The 25350-nt window shown below is 43.3% G+C and overlaps 1 protein-coding gene across 1 annotated transcript in view; it reads left to right on the forward strand.

Moving 5' to 3' along the window:
• Window positions 1–1245: 1245 nt before the first annotated feature.
• PTH2R (parathyroid hormone 2 receptor) overlaps window positions 1246–25350 on the forward strand; it is a 56580-nt gene continuing 32475 nt past the window's right edge. The window contains exons 1-4 of the mRNA XM_081095136.1: window positions 1246–1326; window positions 12427–12529; window positions 22710–22820; window positions 22932–23053. Of these exons, the coding sequence (XP_080951262.1) occupies window positions 1252–1326; window positions 12427–12529; window positions 22710–22820; window positions 22932–23053 (411 nt within the window). The 5' untranslated portion in view covers window positions 1246–1251. The remainder of the gene's footprint in view (window positions 1327–12426; window positions 12530–22709; window positions 22821–22931; window positions 23054–25350) is intronic.

Genomic DNA, 25350 nt, shown 5'->3' on the forward strand with positions numbered 1-25350 from the left:
TTCAAAAAGCATATGAGATGGTATAATACATAACACAAAGAATGCAATTAAAATAGAGATAGGGCTGGGCATTTTCAGACATATAGAAATAGAAGCAAAAGCCACCCCTTCCTCGTGTCTTAGAGCCAGCCAGCCATTAATAATATAGACGTTTTAAAAGCAAACCCTGTTTTCACTTTGACACACCAGTGAAAGCCCGTGGTGACAGATCTCAGATCTTCATTGTCAAGAGGGGATGAGGGAACTATTGTGCTTCACCCACGGGAATCATTCCTTCCTAACTGCATCAGGTCCTGGGAGACCCGATATTCTTCAGCTCAGATGTCTGTAAAGCAAGGTCTCTGGCATCTTGGTGATTATGCCTCCAAGAAAAAGGAACAGACATTGCCCCAAACGAAGGTGTTTACACACACACAAACTGTTAAAGAATATTAGTTGTCTTTCTTTAATGCCTGGATCCAAAACTCACAAAACAATACAAAGAATTTTGACTCAGATTTCTGGTGGCATAGAATCTCTCTCTCTCTCTCTCTCTCTCTCTCTCTCTCTCTCTCTCTCTCTCTCTCTCTCTCTCTCTCTCTCTCACACACACACACACACACACACACACACTATTATTAGTTGGGAGAAAAGCAATCAGGGAACTTTAGAGGGCTGTATTGACTGTGGAACACAAAGAGGGCTCGGAAACCTTGAACCAGCCTCCGCTGCTGGTGATCAGCGCACTCAGACAGCAGGGATCGTTGGGTCCACTCCCCAGGGAGGGGCCTAGGGCGCCCCTAGGGACCGGGCGTCGGGACCAGGACAGAGTGGCGGGTAACGGGTGGTGCGAGCTGCGGGTGGCCGCTGCGCTCTGAATCCCTCGCCCTCGGGTGCTCTGGGCGGCGGGACGCAGTGCCTGGGAGGAGCGCGAACGCCTCCCCGCCGCTCCAGCAGGGGGCGCGGACGCCGCCCCTTCCCACCTGGGGCCGCCCGTCTCCACCTGGGGCGAGAGTGGAGGCGGGGACGCGGTCCGCTCGCCCGGGAGGACCAGACCGAGCCGCGGGCCGCCGCGCGGCAGGACGGACCTGGACCCGAGACGCGGGCGTCGCAGCCCGGCCCGGGCGTCCCCGGCAGGTGGCCCCGGACCGGCCACCCCAGCCGCGCTGCGCTCCCGGCTACGAGTTGGACCCGCGCCCGCCTACTTGCGAGCGCGGAGCTCTCCCCGGGCGCCGGGCAGAGCGGCCCGCGTCTGGCTCGGCTGGTCGGGGCATGGCCGGACCCGGGGCGTCGCGCCACCTCTTGGGGTGCCTGCTGCTCGGCGGTGGTCTCCTCGCTGGAGCCCAGGTAAGAGCCAGGGACCCGCAGCACCTGCTTCCCTGAGCCTCCGGGTGGACTCGGGGAGACCCAGAGCGAGACTCAAGGGGCTCACGCTCACACACACACACACACACACACGCACACACACACACTCACACACACACTCATGCCCATGCACACGCACATGCATTCAGTGGAGCTGCGAAGACACATGCTTTAGGTGAGTGATGTCCTGGGGCGGGCGCAGCCAGACCTGCATCATCTGGGCGTCTGCGAAGTAGGGGGGTGTAAGGAACAACGGGGTCCTGGGTCAGGAGGGCGAGCCCGGGAGTGAAGGAACTTTCCTTACGCGTAGTCTCCTCCGTCCGGGTGAATGAATCCAAATTATTTTTTGTCTGCTGGCCATTTGCTGTCACCTTTGAGAACTTAAACTTCTATGATCGATTGTGAGCACTGTCTGAAAAGATGACTGCTCTCCAGGATACAGAATCACGTATTATCAAAGCAAAGAGACGAGATAGGAAAAAAAATTCGTGTTAAGTCAAGCTCCGTGGTTAATGTTAAGAAATAAGTGGTAGTTGTCATTTCGTACTGCAGATATCGTTTGGAGATTTTCTGGGCTGTCTTTCAGAACAGTGCAGCCTCTCAAATGTGGAGCGCACGTTTCAGCCGCACATTCTTCTTGTGCCAAATAAAATGTAGCGTTTACGCTCAGCTCTTCAGATGAGCTAGGAAGAAATGTACAGGTGTACATGGGTAGGAAGAAATGAGCTGGAAAGAAATGCGCGTGTAAAAAGCAGTTTGAGAGTCCTGTGAATTTAAACTCAATCAACGTTATTTCTCCCTTCCGTTCTGTAGGGGGCGCATCTTGACCATCAAATGAAACCACAAGTTTTTGGGTTTTTCCCCTTCCTCTTAAATTCTTTTACTGTGAGAGAATTAGGCGTTGATTTATTACTGATAATACATAAACTTAATACTAGGGTATTGGCTTTCAGATGACCAATTTAAATATCAATTATTCTAAAAGTGCAATTTTTTTTTTTTTTTTTTTGTACATAACCACATAAATTAAAGGACGCACGTCGGTGCCTGCTAAATACTGGGCCTTACGTAACCTAACCAGGATGTTTCCGTAAACTTGTTCTCTTTTTAAAAAAATCAAACAATATGTGTGTTACATATTTACAATAAGATTAGCAATGTGTGCTTAAGAGTAGGGTTTGCTTAAACTTGAAAATTTTCACCAACAGTAGTAATATGACTGAGAGGGAAAAAACCCTGCGAATTTGGTGACACAGAACTCTGGTGATCTGTAATGTACTTCCTGCATTTCTATCTCGTAAGCTATTTGAATAATATGCTTAAAAACACTGTTTCCTCATATAAGGGGCAAGTGAATTCTACCATTGATTTTGCCTTGTGTTCTAGATTACCTTTTCTAAGAAAATGGGAAGATATTGATTAGTACAACAACAAAAAATCACTAAGGGATTATGGACAGAATATTTCCTTTACTTTCAGATTTCAAGGAAACAATCAGGACATTAAACATTCTGTTCTATAACTAAAACCATAGTTTCTCAACTTTGGCACTACTGACATTTTGGGCCATATAATCCTTTGTTTCGGGGTTATCTTATACATTGTGGGTTAATGAGCAGCATCCCTTTCCACTAGATTCCAGTAGCATCCTCTGTCCCTGCCCCCTTGTGACACAAAAAGAGTCTTTAGATATTGCCAAACGTTCCTTTGTAGGCAAAATTGCCCCTGGTTGAGACCCATTGCTTTAAACTGACTTCCATTTATGTTTATAGGTTAGGAATTGTATGAAATGACAGTTTGTGATAATGTATTGCGTTTTTAGCACTTTAAACAAAATCTGAAAGTTAAAGCGATTTACATTGACACCTTTTCTGATCTTCAGTTTCTTCTTCTTCCTTCCCAACTAATACATATATTTTACAAAATTTTATTTTTATTGATTTTTTTACAGAGAGGAAGGGAGAGGAATAGAGAGTTAGAAACACAGATGAGAGAGAAAGATCAATCAGCTGCCTCCTGTACACCCTGTACACCTCCTACTGGGGATGTGCCCACAACCAAGATATATGCCCTTGGCCAGAATCGAACCTGGGACCTTTCAGTCCGCAGACCCATGCTCTCTCCACTGAGCCAAACCGAAAATTTTAACAGACTGATAGACAAAGAGAACTCATCTAAGCAGAATTAGCTTGTGTAGAATAATTCTTTAATATTCAATAGACATTGAATCACATTACAAAATAGATAACATAGAATAAAAAATCTCTGTGGTTTTTGGTTGGCAAAGATGCTGCCTTTGCCCGCCGGCATGACTCAGTGGTTGAGCATTGGGCTATGAACCAGGAGGTCATGGTTCGATTCCTGGTCAGGGCACACGCCCGGTTTCAGGCTCAATCCTCAGTGGGAGGTATGCAGGAGGCAGCTGATAAATGAGTCTCCCTCATCATTGATGTTTCTATCTCTCTCCCTCTCCCTTCCTCTCTTAAATCAATAAAAAAAAAATATATTTTTTTACGAAAGATGCCGCCTTTGACTCAGTGCACAGTTCAAAACTAATTCATTCATGCATTAGGTGTCATTGCAGAGCCCAGCAATATATTTCTTAAAGTCAGGTTATCATATGGTGTGAGGACCACTGTATGAATATGTGAGGTATTTTCTTTACTGTGTCAGTGGGTCCTCCTGGAAAGAGACCAAACCTGGTATTGGTTTTTTTGGGAGAGGTTAATGCCTTTGAAAGATAAAAGGGTGAGGAGGCAGGATTGGATAGGGACAGCCTCAGATCAGGATGCAAAAAATCTGACAAAGTCTTGGCCAATCCCATGGAGAGCTGTGGGACAAAGGATGCCATCAGAGGAGTCCCAGGTGGTGACAAAGTGGCCGGGTCCCAGCACTCCCACTGTGCCCCATCATTGCCTGGGGTTGTGTAGAAGATCACAGACTTAGTTGTAGGGCTGAGACAGATGCTTGAAAGCAGTGCAGCTGGAGGCTGGCAGCCAACTGCCCTCCGTACAGATAAATGGCTGGGTCTTTATTGCAGGGCTGTCTCAGTGGCGCGCCTCCATGGCTGCCTCCCTTACATAACTATCAAGGAACAACACTGGCTTTGCTGGCCTGAGCCCACATGACTTAGTCACCTTCTCCAGGCCCCATGTGGCTCTCAGGCAGTGTGTGTGTGTTTGGGGGGTGGGAGAGGGGGCGGGGGAAGTGAGTACAAATCCATCAGCACAACTAAAAAAAATTCCCAGAAGCCAATGACATACTGAGTGCAAGTACGTAAGTTCCGTAGAGTCCCAGGTGTGAACAGATGCCAGTGGGTGTTTTTTTTTCTTCAAGTTACCGCTTGTTTTTGCCTGAGTGGAATCCCAGCAGTGCCATGGGCATTCTTGTGCGGGGGGAGCACTAGCCTGGGAACCCAGAAAGCTGATTTCAAATTCTTCTTCTGCTAACATGCAACCTCCCTGGGCATTAAACTTGATCTCTCTACTGCTCACTGAGGAGGATAAGCTCTAGTTTCTCAATTCATTGTGAAGAAAAATAGAGCATTTTCAACTAACATGCTTACTAGTATATTCTATTTAATTTCCTGTCTTGAGCTTCCATTGGTTTTGTCGTCTACTAGAAGTCATCTCCTTTCTTTCCTTTCTGCTTAATTTTTATTCTTTCTCTGAGTTATTCTTTAAATCTGTTAATGGCAATGTGACTTTAGGCAGTTTATTTCACCTCTTTGAGTCTCCATTTCCTCCATTCTAAACTAGGGACCAGAATGCCATTTATCTCATAGAATGTGAGAGAGTATTGAATTTAAAAACACTATAAAAACAAACTGTAGCCCAGCTGGTGTGGCTCAGTGGTTGAGTGTCAACCCATGAAGCAATAAAAATATATTGGCCAGATATTTTTGTGACAAAATTGGAACAGATTTATATGTATAATGAAAGTTCCTGAAGGCAGACTTCTGCCTCTTCTTTATGAAACCGTTTACATCAGATTGCAAACTGCCTGAAATTTCCTAAATGAGAATAATTTATACTCCTTGTCACTTTCCTACTTATATAATCAGGCGAGCTCTGTGTTCTATGAGGAAAAGTTTTTCAGTTGTTTGGTAAAGACATTTTTGAGAGTCAGTCTGTGTTTAACAATGCATTTAAACCAAGACTGTGGGCATGAGGCGTCTAAGCTTGCACATTCTGCCCACACCCAGGAGGATCTGCCTTCAGAAAGGCACTCATGCCTGTAATAAGTACCGAGGCTCAGCTTCTCCTCTCAGCGGGTAGTGTGGCATCTTACTTTCTAGATGACTGAAGTCTGGAAGACACAGCACCCAGAAGCTTCTGGTAGTCATGTCAGCAACACTTCTGAGGTCAGACGAGATTGGGCGCGTTCCATGTGGTATGGCCGTAGACACGTTTGAGCAAAACTTAAGCACAGCCCCGGCCAGTGCGGCTCAGTTGGTTGTGGGTTTGATTCCTGTTCAGGGCACATACCCTAGGTTGGGGGTTCGATGCCCAGTCGGGGCACATATGGAAGGCAACCAATACATATTCTCTCTCACATTGAAGTTTTAAGAATAAACAAAAAAACCCACAAAAAATGTAAGCACTATTTTCATGTTGATTAATTGAACTTAGAGATATCTTAGAGACATCTAAGAACTAGATGAAACCTCGAGTAAATCCATGGGGCTTTCTTGTAGCCTCAAAAATGCCTTTTGAAATCAATCCGGAAGATACAGCAGATGGGTAACATATCAGTAATGGCATTTTGTTTGTGAGTCTATTGCATTTTTTTGTGTCACTCAATGTAAATGTGTACTAAGTACCCAAGAGCCATGGTGTACCTCCTGACCTCCCCCAGGGCCAGATCCAGGACTTGGATTCTTTTTGTATCTATCTTTTGCCATCGTGTCTGTGCATAGTATCTTCCCCATGGCTGGTCTCCAAATACTTGTAGAATAAATATGCTCAACAGTCCTTGTTGCTAAACCGGCACAAACAGTGTAGAATAAGCCGAAAGAAGTCTTTTCTGTGAGCATGAGGAGGTATCCCTCAATTAAAATTCTTCCTCCCCAGGTCTCTTCCTTTTCAGTTCAGTAAGACTGCATGGCCAAAACCGGTTTGGCTCAGTGGATAGAGCGTCGGCCTGAGGACTGAAGGGTCCCAGGTTCGATTCCAGTCAAGGGCATGTACCTGGGTTGCGGGCACATCCCCAGTAGGAGATGTGCAGGAGGCAGCTGATCGATGTTTCTCTCTCATCGATGTTTCTAACTCTCTATCTCTCTCCCTTCCTCTCTGTAAAAAATCAATAAAACATAAAAAAAAAAAAGACTGCACGATGCTCATTGTGTGGCTCTTAAAGGGATTAAGACATGGCCCCGTCTTCCAAGAAGCGTTCACTAGGGAGACAGGTTGCGAATAATGCAGAGATGGGTTCCTTGCCTCTGATCTTGACTTTCATCTCCCCTCCTGCAGTATCTGTTCGTTGTCCTTATTTCTGTATCCAGGCTGCCTTTTGCTTCCCTGTAATGTGCAGTGTAGATGGTAGACCCTCACTTGGGATGGGAAAGGCCTGCGGATCTCTGCCCTAGGTTTCTCGTGTTCAGCACTTTCTTTCTTTTTGCCTCAGTAAATTTATTCTGGTCAAATACATTTAGAAGGTGGTAAAAGTATGGACTTGATGATACCAGCAGTGGTAATAGTTACTGTTTATACAGTGTTCACTCTAATGGCACTTAGTTAGGCACTCTTTATGGGTTATTTTCTTTAATCCTCACAACCACCTTATGAAGAAGGCAATGAGCATATTTATGGCTCTCCAACATCCTATTCTAGTCATCACTATTTGTGTTGCAAAGACAAGTAAGTGGTAGTATAAGGATACACTGAGAAAAAAAAAAAAAAAAAACCCCTGCAAAACTGCAAATCTCTGCTCTCATGAATTTTACATTCTCTCGTTCTCCTGAAGCCCACTCTGCCTGTGGATTCACATACATGTGCAAGAAATTTGACCTTGTTTCTTCTCAGTGGAGGTGGGAGCTTAGGTGCCCCAGCCAGCTACTGTTGACACCCAAGGGGCGGAGCTCCTCATTACTGATGGGTGGGGGTGTGAGTTCTGCTTTCATGTGGTCTCACCTTCACCACAAACGGGCGGGGGGCATTGCTGCTGGATTGACTCCCCTCTAGGTCTTCTCTGACACTGCCCCAGGGGGGAGATGGAGGGACACCTTGAGACTGCCAGGTTGAGGTGGAAGTCCAGGATCCCAGCCTCGTCTCCACTGCCACCTGAGGTGGAGGGACCGTGAGTAGCCTTGCTACAGACCCATGTAGGTGGAAGTCCCAGCTATCTATTTTGCTATGAAACCACTGTGGGGAGGATGCAGGGGCACCTTCTTATAGCATCTCCTTAAACCTTTGTCTAGTTAGCCTTTGCTGGTATGGATTGGGGTTGGACGGTGGCTTTCTTCTGTGGTGTTGGTCTGAGCTCTTATTCTCTAAAAGTTTTCTGTCTTGTCATGCTGCCTCTTTCCTTTCTTTGCTATAGAGAGCAGAGTTTTTATGAGACTTTTTTTGGTCAGCGCCTGTTGGTGTTTTAGAGTTGCCAGTTTCTACAAATCCAAGTCAGGAACACATGAGACAAAAGAAAACTCAAAGAATTTTCCACTGTATTGTTCTTCAGGATCTGAGGTTCTTTACTTGGTCTGTTTTCTGCTCCCCACTTTTGGAATCATCTTATGTTCATTTTATATATAACTAGAGGCCTGATGCATGAAACTCGTGCATTTGGGGGGGTGGGATGGGGTCCCTCAGCCCGGCCTGCACCCTCTCATAGTCAGGAGCCCTCGGGGGATGTCCGACTGACGGCTTAGGTCAGCTCCCCGCGGGCCTAAACCATTAGTCGGACATCCTTAGTGCTGTTGCGGAGGTGGGAGAGACTCCTGCCACTGCCACTGCGCTCACCAGCTGTGAACCTGGCTCAGGGCTTCTGGCTGAGCAGCGCTCCCGCTGTGGGAGCACACTGACCACCAGGGAGCAGCTCCTGCATTGAACATCTGCCCCCTGGTGGTCAGTGTGCATCATAGTGACCAGTCATTCCACTGTTCGGTCAGTTTACATATTAGCCTTTTATTATATAGGATGTCCAGAGTTTTTAGTTGTTCTTACTGGGAGGAGTAGAGGAAATATACCTACTCCATTACAACAGAAGTTGAAGTTCCAGAATGCTTCTTTTTAAATATATCTAATTTATGAATTAATGTTGACTTTAAAACAGAATAAACATGAATATTGTAATTATGAGGATTCATATACTCTGACATTAACAATTAATATCTATAATGACAACTTTAGGTACTTTCAGTAGGATACACATGATCAAGTTAGGGCTCCTTTTAGCTATCAAGTATGTGGTAGATTGAAATTCAACATTTTATTTCGAATTGTAAATGATTGCTTGCCCAGGAAAAATTACTAACATCTATTTTTCTAAAAGTACCATTTTGTTTTGAATGCAATTGTTGCTTTTAGTAACATTGAATATAAAACACTGAGTCTGAAAAATGTTCTTCTGTTTTAAATAAACTATGATTTTAATGCCGATGGTGATGAGCCCTTGTATCTGTAACAAAGGAGGAAGAAAAAGCATTATAAAAGATGTTAAGTATTTTCTTAACTCTCACTTGAAAGGACTAAAGATCAGTTTAACAGACTGTGAATTAGTAAATCCTGGCCTGGCTGGTGTGGTTCAGTTGGTTGATGCCAGACTATGTACCAAAAGGCCTCAGGTTCCATGTGCAGTCAGGGCACATGCCCAGGTTTCAGGTCTGATCCCCTGTAGGGGTACATGTGGGAGGCAACTGATTGATGTTTCTCTCTCTCTCTCTCTCTCTCTCTCTCTCTCTCTCTCCCTTCCTTTCTCTCTCTAAATATATATACATATATATTAGAGGCCTGGTGCACAAATTTGTGCACCAGTGGGGTTTCTTGGCTTGGCTTATGGGATCAGGCTAAAACTGGCTCTCCAACAACCCCTGAGGGGTTCTGGATTGTGAGAGGGCACAGGCCAGGCCGAGGGACCCCACTAGTGCACAATTGGGGCTGGGGAGAGACACAGAAGGTTGGCCAGCTGGGGAGGGACCGGGGGAGGGCTCCAGGGTGTGTCCAGCTATCTTGCTCAGTCCTGATCGGCCGGACCTCGGCAGCAAGCTAACCTACGAATCAGAGAGTCTGCCCCCTGGTGGTCAGTGCACATCATAGTGAGCAGTTGAATGGCCTTAGCATATTATGCTTCGATTGGTTGAATGGCCAACCGGACACTTAGCATATTAGGCTTTTATTATATAGGATACTAACCAAATTTGTGCCTAGATTAAACTGGCCACGTTTTTAGAATAAAATATCTTGAGAAGCTGTAGTTTACATAATGCTTATGTTCTTGAAAAGGCTATCTCAGTAAAAGGGCCACATATGCATAGAAGAAAACAAAAATGTATTTGTCCAAGTAAAAAGGGTAAAAAGAGTGATTTGAAATGTTCTGTTCGATATTTAAATCAAATTTCTCTGAATCAAATTTATAGTCCTTAAACTTGCTTGCAGCTTGCCCCATATTTTCTAGGATTTAAGTCAAAGAAAATAACTATTCAACTGAAAATACAGCCAGAAAGAAACAACACCCAAACAACTTGAATGTTGCCTGACTTTCTGGAAAATGAAAGAAGTCAATTTTCCATCCCTGCTTATTCAGATGACTCATCTGTTTTCATTTCATTCTCCTTTGATGATATGTGAGACTTTATGGCTCACTTTTAGTGTGGCTACTTCTAACTCCAAATCTGCACTGTGTTAACCTTATAGTTAAATTCTGTTGTGTATGCCCCCCCACAATTAGTTTTTTATTATTCTCTTTTTTCATGAAAACCAATTATTAAAATAAATGTGGGCATTGAGCTATGAATAATATCCAACAATCTCCAAAACTATATTCATCTGATTATTTATTGAGATACCCTTTATATTATAAACTAGTGGCTCAGTGCACGAAATTTGTGCATGGGGGTGGTGTCCCTCGGCCTGGCTTGCACCCTCTCCAGTCTGGGACCCCTCAGGGGATGTCTGACTGCCAGTTTATCCCTGTGGGATTGGGCCTAAACTGGCAGTCGGACATCCTTCTTGCAAGCCAGGACCGCTGGCTCCTAACCGCTCACCTGCCTACCTGCTTGATCACCCCTAACCAATCTGCCTGCCGGCCTGCTTGCCCCCAACTGCCCCCCCCCACCCAGCCTGATTGCCCCCAACTGCCTCCCCTGATGGCCTGCTTACCCTCACTGGTCCCCCCTGCCGGACTCCTTGCCCTCAACTGTCCCCCCCGCCCCCGCCAGCCTGATCACCCCCAACTGCCCTCCCCTCCTGGCCTGATCGCCCCTAACCGCCTCTGCCTTGGCCCCGCCACTATGGCTTTGTCGGGAAGGACATCTGGAAGGTCTCCCAGTCTAATTAGCATATTACCCTTTTATTAGTATAGATATATTAGAAAATAATAAACTCATAATTTTCAAGAATAATACACATTTTTTCACTAAAATTAGTTCTTATGATTGATATCCTTCATTTCAGTTTAACCTGCCAGTCTATCATTTTGTGTTATTTAAAACCATAATTATTAATAATCTCTAATTGTACTTCCTATGGCTAACAATATAAACATCTTTTAATTTTTAATGTTCAGTGCATAATGTAAATAAAATATGAAAAGACTTGTTTTTCCACTTTCCTTAAATAAGCATTCTAGAGAATAAGTGTATTTGCAGACTGAAATGAAAGATTTTAGATTTACAAAGGGTTGTGTTATAGGGAGTTTGCCACTTAGATAAACTGGTAAGTTTCATCATCCCATTTGATTTAAGAATCTCTAAGTCCCTAACTGAAAACTGAACTGCAAAGCTCTGGGCCACATTATTGTTAATAAACCTACAGAACACATAGTGCTCAGCATTCTTTTTCTAGAAAATAGGCGATCACTCCCAGAAAATTGTGGTTGCTTAAAATATATTTACAAATTTTTGATACCGCCCTTAAAGAGCTAGAGATTAACTTTTCTCTCCTTGAGTGAGAGTTGGTGACTTGCTTTTAACCAACAGAATATGATGGGACTGATCATGAGTGACACCTGAGACTAGATCATAGAAGGCATTGTGGTTTCCCCCTTGCTTTCTTTCTGGAATCACTCTCTCTTTGGGAAGCCAGTCGACATGCTGTGAAGACACTCAAGCACCTGTATGGAGAGAGCCCTCTGGTGAGGAGCTGAGGAGTCCTCCCATCAGCCGTGGAGAAACTGAGGCCCCTGCCAATACCATGTGAGTGGGCCATCTTGGAGGTGGAGCCTCTAGTCCCAGTGAAATCTTCAGGTGACAACATCTATGGCTGATGTCTTCACTGCAATCTCATAAGAGGCTCTGTTCTGAGCCAGTGATTTCCCAAGATTTCACAGTAATTTTTCAGTAGACTAAATTTAGTCTTCTAGTCCATTGTCTTTTCTATAATTTTATTGATTTCAGAGAGGAAGGGAGAGAGAGATAGAACTGCCATGATGAGAGAGAATCATTTATTGGCCACCTCCTACACTTGGGATCTAGCCTGCAACTCAGGCATGTGCCCTGACTTGGAATCAAACCCTGACCTCCTGGTTCATAGGTCAATGCTCAACCGCTGAGCCATGCTGGTTGAACCCATTGTCTTTCTGTGTGCCATAACTGACACATTGCAGGAGAATTAATAAAATACTCTAAGAAATTTACCATCTGTTTATTATTTTTTCTAATTATATTATACATATTACCTAATTATATTAAAATGTTGTGGCATGGGATTTTTTCTTTAGGCAAATCTGGTAAAAGTAAGCTTATCCTAAAATCTTATACATTGATGGATATTGGATTTTGATTCAGATACAGGACTATTTCAAATAGCTTGATATCAAACCTTTAATTTTCCATTATATTAGAAGGTAAAATAGTGCAAGTTTGTACCATGGCTTAAAAAAAGATTATGAGAATGTTTTTCACTGTTTATGTTTTGTTCATTTCTGCAGCTGGATTCTGGTGGCACCATTACTACAGAAGAGCAGATTGTTCTTGTGCTGAAAGCTAAAGTAGAGTGTGAACTCAACATCACAGCTCAGCTCCAGGAAGGAGGTAACGATGCTAAGAAAACTGCGTCGTCCTCATGCCCCTACCCCAGTCCTCACCAAGATTGTAAATTCCCCTTATTTAATATTAGGAGACCCTCATTAGTCATTCTGTTCCCATGTGGAGGGTTATGTAGCAGAATAAGGCTCTTTTCATCTCTTTAACTCACTAGGTTTTCCCTCCCTGTGGGAGGAGTAACTGATATGTGAGTTTGGGAATATCGACTGCCTATTAGCCTGTTCCTCTGGCCTCACTAGGATCTGTCTGCCTAAAGCATGCATGGTGGTTTATCTGTGATCATACAGTAAGCTTCAAGGAGTAGGGTCTGTCCTTGTGGGTATTACCTGCAGTTTTTGGTAGTATGTAAAATTCAGAGGAGCCAATAAGCAAGCCCATTTACATGTACCTAGGCCTAGTTCTCCAAAAAGCCTTTTTCATAATAAAGTGATTGCCTGACTCCTTATGTAGCTTCTCAAATACAGGTAGTTCCGAATTCAACTGGGAAGGGGACTACTATTTACTGAGCTCCCTGAATTCCCACCAATCTGAACACAGCAGATAATGTCCTTAAAGCTATGCCCCCTAATAAAACATGTAGTTTGATATCTGCTTCATTCTAGTCTCCAAATAATAAAAAAGTTTTGTGATTGATTTTTCAGTTGGTTATTATCAAAGAACGTGGTCTGCACGATACTGATTTTTAGAAATGTGTTGCAACTTGAATGGCTGATAATGTGGTCAGTTTTGATAAATGTTCCGTGTGGTCTTCAGAGGCATGTGATTCTCCATATGAGCACATTGTTTCACAGTGTCCACTAGGTTATCGGTTGTATTGTTCATGTATTCTGTGTCCATGATTTTTCATCTGCTTGACATACTCTTGTCTGAGGTTTATATATTAAAATCTCTTACTATGATGGGGAATTTTTTGCTTCATCTATTTTGAAGATGTTATTCAGTATATACAAGTTAAGAAATATTATATTTCCTGGTAAGTAAAACCTTTTATCAATAGGAAGCAGCCCTCTTTACTGCTAGTGTACTTTTGCTTTAAATATCAAATAATATATAATATAGCCCTGGCCAGTGTGACTCATTTGGTTGGAGTGTCCTCCCATAAACCAAAGGGTTGTGGGTTCAATTCCTGGTCAGGGCACATACCCAGGTTGCGGGTTCAATCTTGGTTGGGGCGCATACAGGAGGCAACCGTCCATGTTTCTCACATCAATGTTTCTCTCTCTCTCTCAAATCAATAAACATATCTTTGTTGAGGATTAAAAAATGTATAATATGAAATCATTATATTAAAAGAAACAATACTTAATAAAGAACATTTGTTTCTTTCTCTCTTGGTAGGTATTTGCCTGGCATATCTTTTTTCATTCTTTATAAATGTCTTTGATTATAAAATACACATAACATTAAATTTACCATCTAAAACATTTTGAAGTACACAGTTCAATTGTATTAAGCACATTCACACAGTTGTACAACAAATCATCTTGCAAAAATTGATACTTTATGTCCATTAAACAACTCCCTCTCTTTTCACATTCTTTTGTTTAACTTTTCTGTGTGCTTATGTTTGGTGGTATCTTTTATAAACAAGACACACGTGGACTTTTTTTTTAATCTATTCTGATGATCTTTGTCTAGTAACTGAAGTATTTAGTCCAATTACATTGTGATTATTAATATACAATACTTGAATTTAATTATGCTTATTTTTTGTTTTGCTGTTTTAATCTTTATTGTTGAGATTAGTACAGATGCCCCCCCCATTATCCCTCTCCTCTCAGTTCCTGCCCCACCCCAGGCCTTCACTATGCTATTGTCTGTGTTCATAGGTAATGCATATCCTATATAATAAAAGCCTAATATGTGAATTGTCCCCTTGACCGGGAGTTCAACCAGAGGGTGGGGCCAGCTGGCCAACCACCTGTGGCCCCTCCCCCCAGCTTGCCCACCCCCAATTGGCCCCACCACCTCGATTGGGGGTGGGGCAGGCCGGCCAACTGCCCACAGCCCCTCCTCCCAGCCAGCCAGGCCCAATTGGTCCCGATTGGACTGGGCCTGCCAGACCTCACCCATGCACGAATTCATGCACTGGGCCTCTAGTATGCATATAAGATCTTTGTTTAATCTCTTCCTGCCCCCTACCTGCCTTTCCTCTGAGAATCATCAGTCTGTTCCATTACCATGCCTCTGATTCTATTTTATTCACCAATTTATTCTCTTCATTAGATTTCTTATTTATTTTGATTTTTAGATTCAATTGTTGATAGGTATGTATTTGTTGTCATTTTGTTGTTCATATTTTTTATCTTTTTCTTCCTCTTCCTCTTCCTCTTAAAGAATACCCTTCAACATTTCATATAACACTGGTTTGGTGGTGATGAACTCTAGCTTTTTCTTATCTGTGAAGCTCTTTATCTGACTTTCAATACTAAATGATAGCTTTGCTGGGTAAAGTAATCTTGGTTGTAGGTCCTTGCTATTCATCACTTTGAATATTTCTTGCCACTCCCTTCTGGCCTGCAAAGCTTCTGTTGAGAAATCAGCTGACAGTCGTATGGGCATTCCCTTGTAGGTAACTAACTGCTTTTCTCTTGCTGCTTTTAAAATTCTCTCTTTGTCTTTAGCTTTTGGCATTTTAATGATGATGTATCTTGGTGTGGTCCTCTTTGGGTTACTCTTGTTTGGGACTCTCTGTGCTTCCTGGACTTATAAGTCTATTTCTTTCACCAGGTAGGGGAAGTTTTCTGTCATTATTTCTTCAAATAGGTTTTCAATGTCTTGGCCTTTCTCTTCTTCTGGCACCCTTATTATATGAATGTTGGCATGCTTGAAGTTGTCCCAGAGGCTCCTTACACTATCTTCATATTTTTGGATTCTTATTCTTTTTGCTGTTCTGGTTGGGTGTTTTTTGCTTCCGCATATTTCAAATTGTTGATTTGATTCTCAGAATCCTTTACTCTACTGTTGAATCCCTGTATATTATTCTTTATTTCAGTCAGTGTATGCTTAATTTCTGACTGGTCCTTTTCAATTTTTTTTGGAGGTTTCTAGCAGATTCTTGAGTAACCTTAAAACTGTGGTTTTGAACTCTATATCCAATAGTTTGCTTTCTTCCATTTGTGACATGTTTCCTTGTCTCAGCATTTTGGCTGCTTCCCTTTGTTTGTTTCTATGTATTGGGTAGAGCTGCTATGTCTCCTTGAGTTGATAGAATGGGCTGTGTAGTGGGTTTTCTATAGGGCCCAGTGGCTCAACCTCCCCAGTCACCTGAGCTGGGCACTCTAGGTGCACCCCTTTGTGGCCTGTGTGTACAGTCTTGTGGTAATTGAGACTTGATTGCTGTTGGAGGCATTGGGAGGAATTGACCTCCAGGCCAATTGGCTGTGAGGATCAATTGTGACTACAGTGGGAGAGCTGATGTGCAAGAAACACCCCTATGGAGCAGGACTTACTTCAGTGGGGCTTTGGTGCTCACTGAGTCTGCCCCTTGAGTATGTCACTTATGGATGTGTAGAGTTGTAATCTGATATGGTCTGACACTGACCACTGGGTACATTGGCTCTTGGGTCTCCAGGGAAGTGCAAAGTCAGCCACTGCCTAGGGCCACCCAGCAGGAGCTACAGAGAGATCTGCAGATTCTTCTTCTTTGTATTGGGTTTGGAAGTGCCCAGATGAGGCCCAGCTGTGAAGTAAGGCAGGCTGGGGCTGGTGCTGGGTCTTGGGCCTTTTATTGATAGGCTTGGGGCTCTCTGACCCAGCTGCAGCTTGTTTGAGAGGTTTTATCCTGAGCAAGGACAGGCTCTTTATATGCAAAAGCTGCTGCACACAGGTTGGGTGGGGTTTTAAATTGGATGAGGCAGGGTCTTTGGGAATCACCAGGGTGGAGCAAACAGAAATGGCTGCCAGTCAGCCCTGGGACTGGGGAGGTCCCAGCATAGGAACAGTGATCCCTGCGAGCACCTTTGTCTGGGAGAAAGCTGCCCCTGAGTTCCTGTCCTGATGCCAGACAATCCAGTTCCTCCTTGTATGTGTCTGTGTCCCCCAGAGCCTTGCCCTGGTGCTGGAGCTCAGAGGAAGCAGGACTTGTAAGTTCAGTTCGTGGTGTCAGCCTTTTAAGAGGAACAGCTGGGTCTGCAGCAGCTTTTGTGTCACTAAGCCCCATTCCGCACTGGTTTTTACAGCCTATAGTTATGGGGATTTCTCTTCTCAGCTCTGGGACCCTGGGCTGGGGGTCTGGTGTGGGGCTTGACCCCTTGCTCCTCCAGGCGGTCTGGTGCTTACTGAGTCTGCCCCTTGAGTGTGTCACTTATGGATGTATAGAGTTGTAATCAGATATGGTCTGAGATGATCTCCCTCCCAACTAAAAAAGTAGCTCAGGTGGGTGCCGGACCAGCTGGTTCCGTGCCTCTGAACTTCCAGTCTGAGTGTGCTTTCTTCTTTACTTCTTTAGTTGTAGGATTTCTATTCAGCCAGATTTCCAGTGGTTCTGGATGATGGTTGTTCGTATTTTAGTTGTAATTTTGATGTGGTTGTGGGAGGCGTTGAGTACAAGCATTTATCTACACCACCATCTTCCTTTTTCCCCTGATTATACTTATTTAATTCACCTTATTTGAGCTTTTTATTTAACCAGCTTTTCCTCCCTTCCACTCCTCACCTCCACCTTCTTTTGGCTTCTTTTGAATTGATTGAGACTTTTTTCCTTATTTCATCCGTCCTTCCTCTACTAGTTTGGAAGATATATATTATATTTAATTATTTTAGTGATTAACCTAGAAAAGCCTTAAATGCAATGCTTGCTGACCCTATGGAATACTTTCTGGCCTCAGATTTATTCTTTTAATTTACAGCCAGCTAAGCTAAGCCATGTTTTAAGAAAGAATGTGTTTATATTAATTCAGCCTTTGTAGGGGTGTATCACTAGGAAGCAGTTGTCTGAATGGCCAGGCCAATAATGTCAAAAAGGAGACTCACTCATCCTTCCTTGGAAGAACACTGAAGGAGCGACAACCGGGAAGGAATTTATAAGGAAGCTTTGAGGGCTGAATGAACTCTTTGCTCTGAAGTCTCATGAAATTTTGAGCTGGAAGATGTCTCAGTCCAGCATTATCATCGTCAGTGTCCCTTTAACAGTTTGACAAATACGTTATGTGTCCACAGTTCGTTGCTTCTGTACTAAGCACTGAAAAAGTGAATCAGATTCTGTCCTTACCCCTGGAGACAATGATACCGTTCAGTATGGTGTTATTAACAACAGAGGCAACAAAATTTGGAATCCCTAGAAAGGCAGCTTAATTCATTGGGGAGGGATTGGAGGAGGCCCCCTGAAGGAATAGTCATCTTATCTTAAAATGAAAGGAACAGGAATTCGATGTGTAGAGGAGGAAGTAAAAGACATTCCTGGCGGAGGGAAGAGGACAAGCCAGTGTGAATCAGTCACACACTACAGGAGTTACACATAAAAAGAGATGGTATTCTGGATTTAAACTTATATAACATCTAAAATTTATGAAGATGTGAAACATATGACCTTGCTGCATACATTTTAGAGGGACAACTAGTTACAAGAATGCAAGAATGCATTTTCAGCTTCAATTTTTGTAGATTGCAGGATGGGTATCTTCCTGGTGAAGGGTTGGGCAGTGCAGATTAATAAGGATGCATGGTTTGTTAAACACAGTAAAGGGATGGGAAGCCATGTGGAATGCTATCAAGATAAAGAAGAGCGTTTAGGGCAGATTTGATGGGAGAGATGGATTCATTACACTCTGTGTAAATGAGAAAACAAGCAAACAGCAGGGAGTGGTGGAAAGAGGCAGGTAAGTTGTGCATCAGAAGCAGGAGCCAGTGGGCTGAGCTCCCGGGTCGCCTGTGATATTGAAAGCCCAGGCTTTTTATTACGTGGACAAAGTGAGGCTGTTTCCCGGAAAAGGCTCTCTTTGATAAGAACAGCGAGGGGGCGAGGGAGGACGTTTTATTTCTTTTCATCGCTTCAGCAATTCACAAAGCAAGTCAGATATTTGTTTCTGTGTGATGTGGTGGACCCTAGACGTTAATTTCAGGTTTGTGCTGGAATCCGTTGGGTAGAGATCAAACGTTTGTGTGAGGTTCTGTTATGCTGACTGTTCAAAACCGAACAAACACACTTGACGTCATGAACGTTACTGAGAACAAACATCCTCAGCTAGAGGTAGTGTAATTGATAACTGAAACATTGAGAGCTGTAATGGATAGCACCTGTGGTAACAGACTAATATCCGCGTCCCCCCCCCCCCCCCCGCCCCCAAAGATGGCCACTCCCCAGTATCTGGTGTTAGGCTTGTATATGTCATGGCACAGGATAAAGGTGCATCTCGGGTGGAATTAAGGTTTTGGGCCTTAAAATAGGCAGATGATCCTGGGTTGTTTGGATGGGCCCAATGTAGTCACTTTTTTTTTTTTTAATATATTTTATTGATTTTTTACAGAGAGGAAGGGAGAGAGATAGAGAGTTAGAAACATCGATGAGAGAGAGAAACATCAACATCGATCAGCTGCGTCCTGCACATCTCCTACTGGGGATGTGCCCGCAACCAAGGTACATGCCCTTGACCGGAATCGAACCTGGGACCTTTCAGTCCGCAGGCCGACGCTCTATCCACTGAGCCAAACCGGTTTCGGCAATGTAGTCACTTTTAAGGAGACCTTAACAGTGGCCGAGGAAGGCAGGAGAGCCACAGAGAAGGAGAGTGGAGGAGAGACCTGAGCTGTGACAAGGACCCAACCTGCTCTGCTCACTTTGAAGATGGAAGAAGGGGGTCATGGGCTAAGAAATGCACGTGGCTGCTAGAAACTGGGAGCAAGGACACGGGGACCTCAGTCCTCCAACGGCAAGGAACTGAATTCTGCCAACAATGGAAGTGAGCAAGGAGACAGATTCTCCCCAGCGCCCCCAGGAAGGAACGCGGCCCTGCCCAGACCTTGATGTTGGCCTTGTGAATCTGTACGCAGAGACCCAGCTAAGCCTGCTGGACGTCTGAGTTATAGAAATAGTGAGATAATAAACTTGGGTTATTTGAAAACACTAAATATGTGGTAATGTGTGAAGGTGGCAATAGAAAATGAAAACAGGACTCGTTAAAATGGTCTGTTTTGGGGATGTCGGGGTCTGACATGGCTGATATGCTCTCTTCTTAGAAGCTCAATGCACCGCTAGTGGACAGGCCCTGCAGAACAGTGTTGACACTGACTGAATGTTTGTTCAACCCCCGTCAAATGCTGGGTGATGAATGCATGAAACAACACAGACAAAATCTCTACCCTTAGGGTCCTTCTACCCTGCGGTTCAAGAAAACAATAACAAAATAACAACATTGGAAGGTGAAAAATACACCAGGAAAGGCGATAAGGAGTTGCTGGGGTCCAGCCCCAACAGGTCCAGGGGTTCCCAAAGGTGGGGACGGAGTCGGCGAAGAATGAAGGACTCGGAGGCAGCGTTCAGTTGATCAGCATGGTTGGGTTCTCTCTTTATTGTTCTATTACATCTATATTTATACTATTTGATCCCATAAGCATGCCTCTATAATTACATCATGGTATGTTTCAGGAAACCTTCTACAGTTCGTAGTTTCATTTCCATAATCCTGTCTCTATCTAGTTCTGTTGATTTTAATCTTGTCTAGGTTAATCTCTGTGTTCCATTACAAGGGCTATTCCAAGGTCACTATTCTATTGCTCTACTGATAGGCTACAAGGAAGTGACTGAAGGAGATTCTCCTACCCAGTAAAGGTTATGTCCTCCCAGCCTCGCTGCTTGCCTTCCCTGGGACTGCCCTGTGTCGGTGGGCCTCCAGGGGTATAGGCTTTGGTGCTTTCCCTGGTGGGCAGACCCCTGGGGATGTGGGCCCAACAAGCCCCAAATTTATTGCCAACAGTCTTAGTCCAAGTTCTTCATAAGTAGTACATGGTATTTCTGTAACACTAGGGGGACTTACTGATTTATTCTCTTCCTTAGTCCTGTTAACCCTTAACCTGGGGAAACAACCTTTCTCGGGGAGGTGGTCCTGGTTAAAACACATAGCGCTTAAGAGGGGGAGCAAACATATGTCATATACGCAGGTCCCTTGAAACATAAACTGTGCAGATGTTTCTTCCCTGCAGCGACTGCGTCAAGCAGCAAGGGTGGATCGGCTTCCAGCAAGGAGTGTGTTGGGAAGTAGTTTCAAATAGGAAAGTTTACTCCAAAGTTGAAGTTTGGGTAAAAGTCTGCAGGAGGTGAGGGAATAAGCGTTGGGGCTCTCTGGGGGAATTGGGTTGAGTTCCTGGAAGAGAAAGGAGGCCTTTAGCGGGAATTGAGGTCGGGGCCTTCAGACATTCTAAAGACTTGGCTTTTGCTCAGAGTGAGAAGGGAAGCCTTTGGGGCTATTGTGTTAAGAATAAATGAAAGGGCTTATTATTTCACTTAGCATAATGCCCCCTAGATCCATCCATCCTGTTGCAAATGGTAAGATCTCATTCTTTTTTATGGCCAAGTAATATTCCATTATATATATATATATCACATCTTCTTTATCTAATCGTTGATGGAAGCTTAGGTTGCTTCCATATCTTGTTTACTGTAAATAATGCTGCAATGAACATAGGGTTGCAAGTATCTTTTCGAAATAAGTCAGACAGAAAGACAAATACCATATGATTTCACTTGTATGTGGAATCTAAAAAACAAACTAAACAGAAATTGACTCAGAAACAGAGAACAGACTGATGGTGGCCAGATATGGGGGGTTGGAGGACTGGGTGAAAAAGGTCAAGGGATTAAGAAGTATAAATTAGCAGTTACAAAATAATCATGGGGTGTAATAGTCAATGATATTGTGATAACTATGTATGGTGCCAGATGGGTACTAGACTTATGGATCACTTTGTAAATTATATAAATGTCTAACCGCCATGCTGCACACCCGAAACTAATGTAGTATTGAATGTCAACTGTAATTAAAGAATAAATGGAGGGGAGCAAGAACAGAGTCAGGAAGACCAGTTGGAGGTTATTGTAGTAATTCAGGCTGGAGATGAAGGACTTGGCCATGCTGGTGGCCATGGAGGTTTGAGAAGTGAGAAGGTCCTGGATGCATCTCGGGAAGAGTAGAGCTTATGAGAATTTTGTTTGAGATGAGTGTAAGGGCACTCATTGGTAAAGGCAAACCCAAATCATGGAGCTTACCTCTGAAGCTCAATCTACTTCATATGTTATATTTTTTAACAGCAATTAAAAAAAAATCTAGGGTAAAAAATACAGCTACATAAGATCTGGAAACAGCCTAAGTGCCCATCAGTAGATGAATGGATTAGAAAACTGTGGTACATCTACACGATGGAATACTAGCTGCTGTAAAAAAGAAGGAACTCTTACCATTTGCAACGGCATGGATGGAACTGGAGAGCATTATGCTAAGTGAAATAAGCCAGTCAATGAAGGAAAAATACCACATGATCTCACTCATTCATGGATAATAGAGACCATTATAAACTTTTGAACAATAATAGATACAGAGGCAGAGCTGCCTCAAACAGATTGTCAAACTGCAGCGGGAAGGCCAGGGAGGGTAGGGGGGCAGGAGGGAGGGGGGTAAGAGATCAACCGAAGGACTTGTATGCATGCATATAAGCATAATCAATGGACATAAGACACTGGGGGGTAGGGAAGGCCAGGGAATTGTCAAGGGCGGGGGGAAAAAAAAGGACACCTATATAATACCCTTTGTAATATTTAAGCAATAAAAAAAAAAAAGATAAAATTGCGAAAGGTTCAATGAAGAGGCCATCACTCAAAACATAAAAAAAAAAAAAATACAGCTACAACTATGCTAGTTGGAAGAATTTTACTATAGAAGTTCACAATGAATTCTGTTTCTCATATATTAATTCCTATAACTCATTAATATTGGAATCACTAAAATATTTTAATATATGCAAATCAAATGTTCCTATCAATGGCCCCTCGATGAGGCTAAGTGGATGAATTTTGGGATATTTGCACCCTATCTACCCCATTCTAGTTTCCAAAATTACTAGTTTGTTTTATATTTTGCTACAGGCAGTGGCTTGAAATTTTGCATTTTGAATGAATTTACTCTCTGGTTCTCACTGCATTTTTGTTTATGTGCTTTTTAATTTCTTTTTTCATCAGAGGGAAATTGTTTTCCAGAATGGGATGGACTCATTTGTTGGCCCAGAGGAACAGTGGGGAAAATCTTGGCTGTTCCCTGCCCTCCTTATATTTATGACTTCAATCATAAAGGTATTGGGTTTTTCTGAAATGGGTAATTTGGAACAAAATTTACCATTTTATTTTTGTAACGGACTCTAAGAGACCTGAGCACTCTCACTGTTTTTCTTCCTGTCTTTACAGGAGTGGCTTTGCGACGCTGTAACCCCAATGGAACATGGGATTTTATACACAGTTTAAATAAAACCTGGTCTAATTATTCAGATTGCCTTCGCTTTCTTCGGCCTGATATCAGCCCAGGGAAGGTAGTGGTAATTTTGTGTTGTTGTTTTTTTTTTTTTTTGTGAACCCCTGAGGGAAGCAGAATAATGATTTTTATGCAGTCTTTGATTGTCAACCATTATATGGAAAAACCCTTTTATTCCTAAGACAACAAAGATCATCAAAGGTAAAGACAAGGTTGTAATCTTTTCAGATACCTGGCTAAGGAAAGGTATTTTCTTTAAGTTAGAGCTACTTGGCTGAGACATATACAGACATACGTATAAATATGTGTCTCTGTGTGTATTGTTGCATTACATTATGTTTACATTATGTATAAAGATTTAAAGAGGTAATCAGTGACACCATGCATGATTTCTCTTGATTACCTGTAAATGGCTGCATCTCATCTCGCTCTGTATTCCAGGAGGAGCTTTGTATTTTAGAGATTATTTTCCATTTCCTAAGATTTGCCAGTGGTTGATTCATTAGTGCGTGAAAGATTAGAGTTGTAGAACTAAAGCGGCCTGGGGCATCCTATAAGTCTTCCAGCATAATACCAAATTTTACACAGAACCAGAGATGGCACAGCTCACTGAGGGCAGGCCTAAAGCAGAGCCCTGATCTACAAATCCCTCAGCAGTGCTGTTTCTAGGGTAGTAATTGTATGTAAAATTTGAAACTTCTGGGTAGTTACTTTTAAGTTATACATGGTGCTTTAAAAGTCATACTTAGCCCAACCGGGATGGCTCAGTGGTTGAGCGTGACCCACGAACCAGGAAGTCATGGTTTGATTCCTGATCAGGGCTCACATGCCTGGGTTGTGGACTCGATCCCCATTAGGGGGTATGCAGGAGGCAGCAAATTGATGTTCTCTCTAATCGATGTTTCTGTCTTTCTATTCCTCTCCTTTCCCCTCTCTCTAAGATAAATGAAAATATATTTTTTAAAAAGTCATGCTTAAACTCCTATTACTCAGACCTCATGTGTAAAATGCATGATGACAAAATTATAGAGCTAGAAAATAGATTCATGGTTGCTGTTAGGTTAGGTGGCTCAGGAGGCAGCATCAGAAATAAAGAGTTGAGTGAATCAGAAAAGAAAGGAAGGAAGGAAAGTTTATTCTGCGTCCCGGGAGACCCAAGTACCCCCAAGGACAGGGCACGTGGATCACGCCAACAGGGAGGGGGGAGCTTTTTTTATACTGCGGTTGGGTGAGGGGCGGGGACACAAGCTGAGGTATTCAGCTGAGGAAGTTTCAGCTGCAGGGGGTCAACAAGGTATTCAGGAAGGAGTCAGTATCTGTGTGAGGGTCGTTGTGGATTCAGGGAGAAGCCATCATCTGTGTCTGGCATGCTGATCTGCCAGAAATGCCAGGGGTAGTCCATTATCTTGTCACATGTCTGCATGGTCTGCATGTATCCGATCCTGGGCTCTCTCCAACCTAACAGTTGCCAGGTGTTCGGGATGGTGAGGAGGAGGAGGGTAGGCCTGACTGTAAAGGGACAGCATGAGGGAGATCTTTGTGGTGATGGAATCATTTCCTGTCGTGATTGCCTTGATGGTTATTAAAATTTACTTATGTGTTAAAATGACATAGGACTACAAATACACAAGTTGCACCGACGTCAAATTCCTGGTGTTGATATTTTGGTCTAATTATGTTAGCTGTAACCCCTGGAGGATCTTGGGTGAAGGGTATATTTGACCTTTCTTACTATTGTTTCCACTTCTTTTGAATTTATAACTTTTTTTTTGAATCATATATGAGTGTTTATTCCTATAATGCCAACAGTATGGGAGAGCAACAGGTCATCCACAAAAATCTGCTTTTCAGCCCCCTATAAGCCAGCTGCTTATCTGTGGTAAAACAAAGATTACCTGGGGAAGTAGGGCTTACAGGCATGGAGAAGTAGGAGGCTGGGGTGAGACTCCATTGTTTGGGCAACAAAGTTATTAATCTTTCCATGATAATAGGCTGTTCTTGAGAGAATGGACCACATTCCAAGGCTAACGCCCTGGTCCAAGACTGACTCCCAGGTCCCAGGGGTATACAACTCTTAGCCAGGTCAGAATGTCCTTTCTTAAACCAACACAAGGCAATCATGGTTAACAGAGCACAATTAATATTTCCCATAACCATAACTAATCCCCCAATATTCTTTTTTTTTTTTCTCCTCTAACCATAGCAGCAGCCTCTGTCTCTCCTTTCATCTATTGACCTGCCTTTGACCTTCCTACACAGATTTCTTCCTAGGGCAGTGGTGTCCCTGGCTCTCTCAATCCTGGGAGAGAAAAGATGATTGGATCTCTTCACTAGCCGATCAAGCCCTCCTAGCGC

This window comes from Myotis nattereri, assembly GCF_964212035.1.
Source record: "Myotis nattereri genome assembly, chromosome: 7".
NCBI lineage: Eukaryota > Metazoa > Chordata > Mammalia > Chiroptera > Vespertilionidae > Myotis > Myotis nattereri.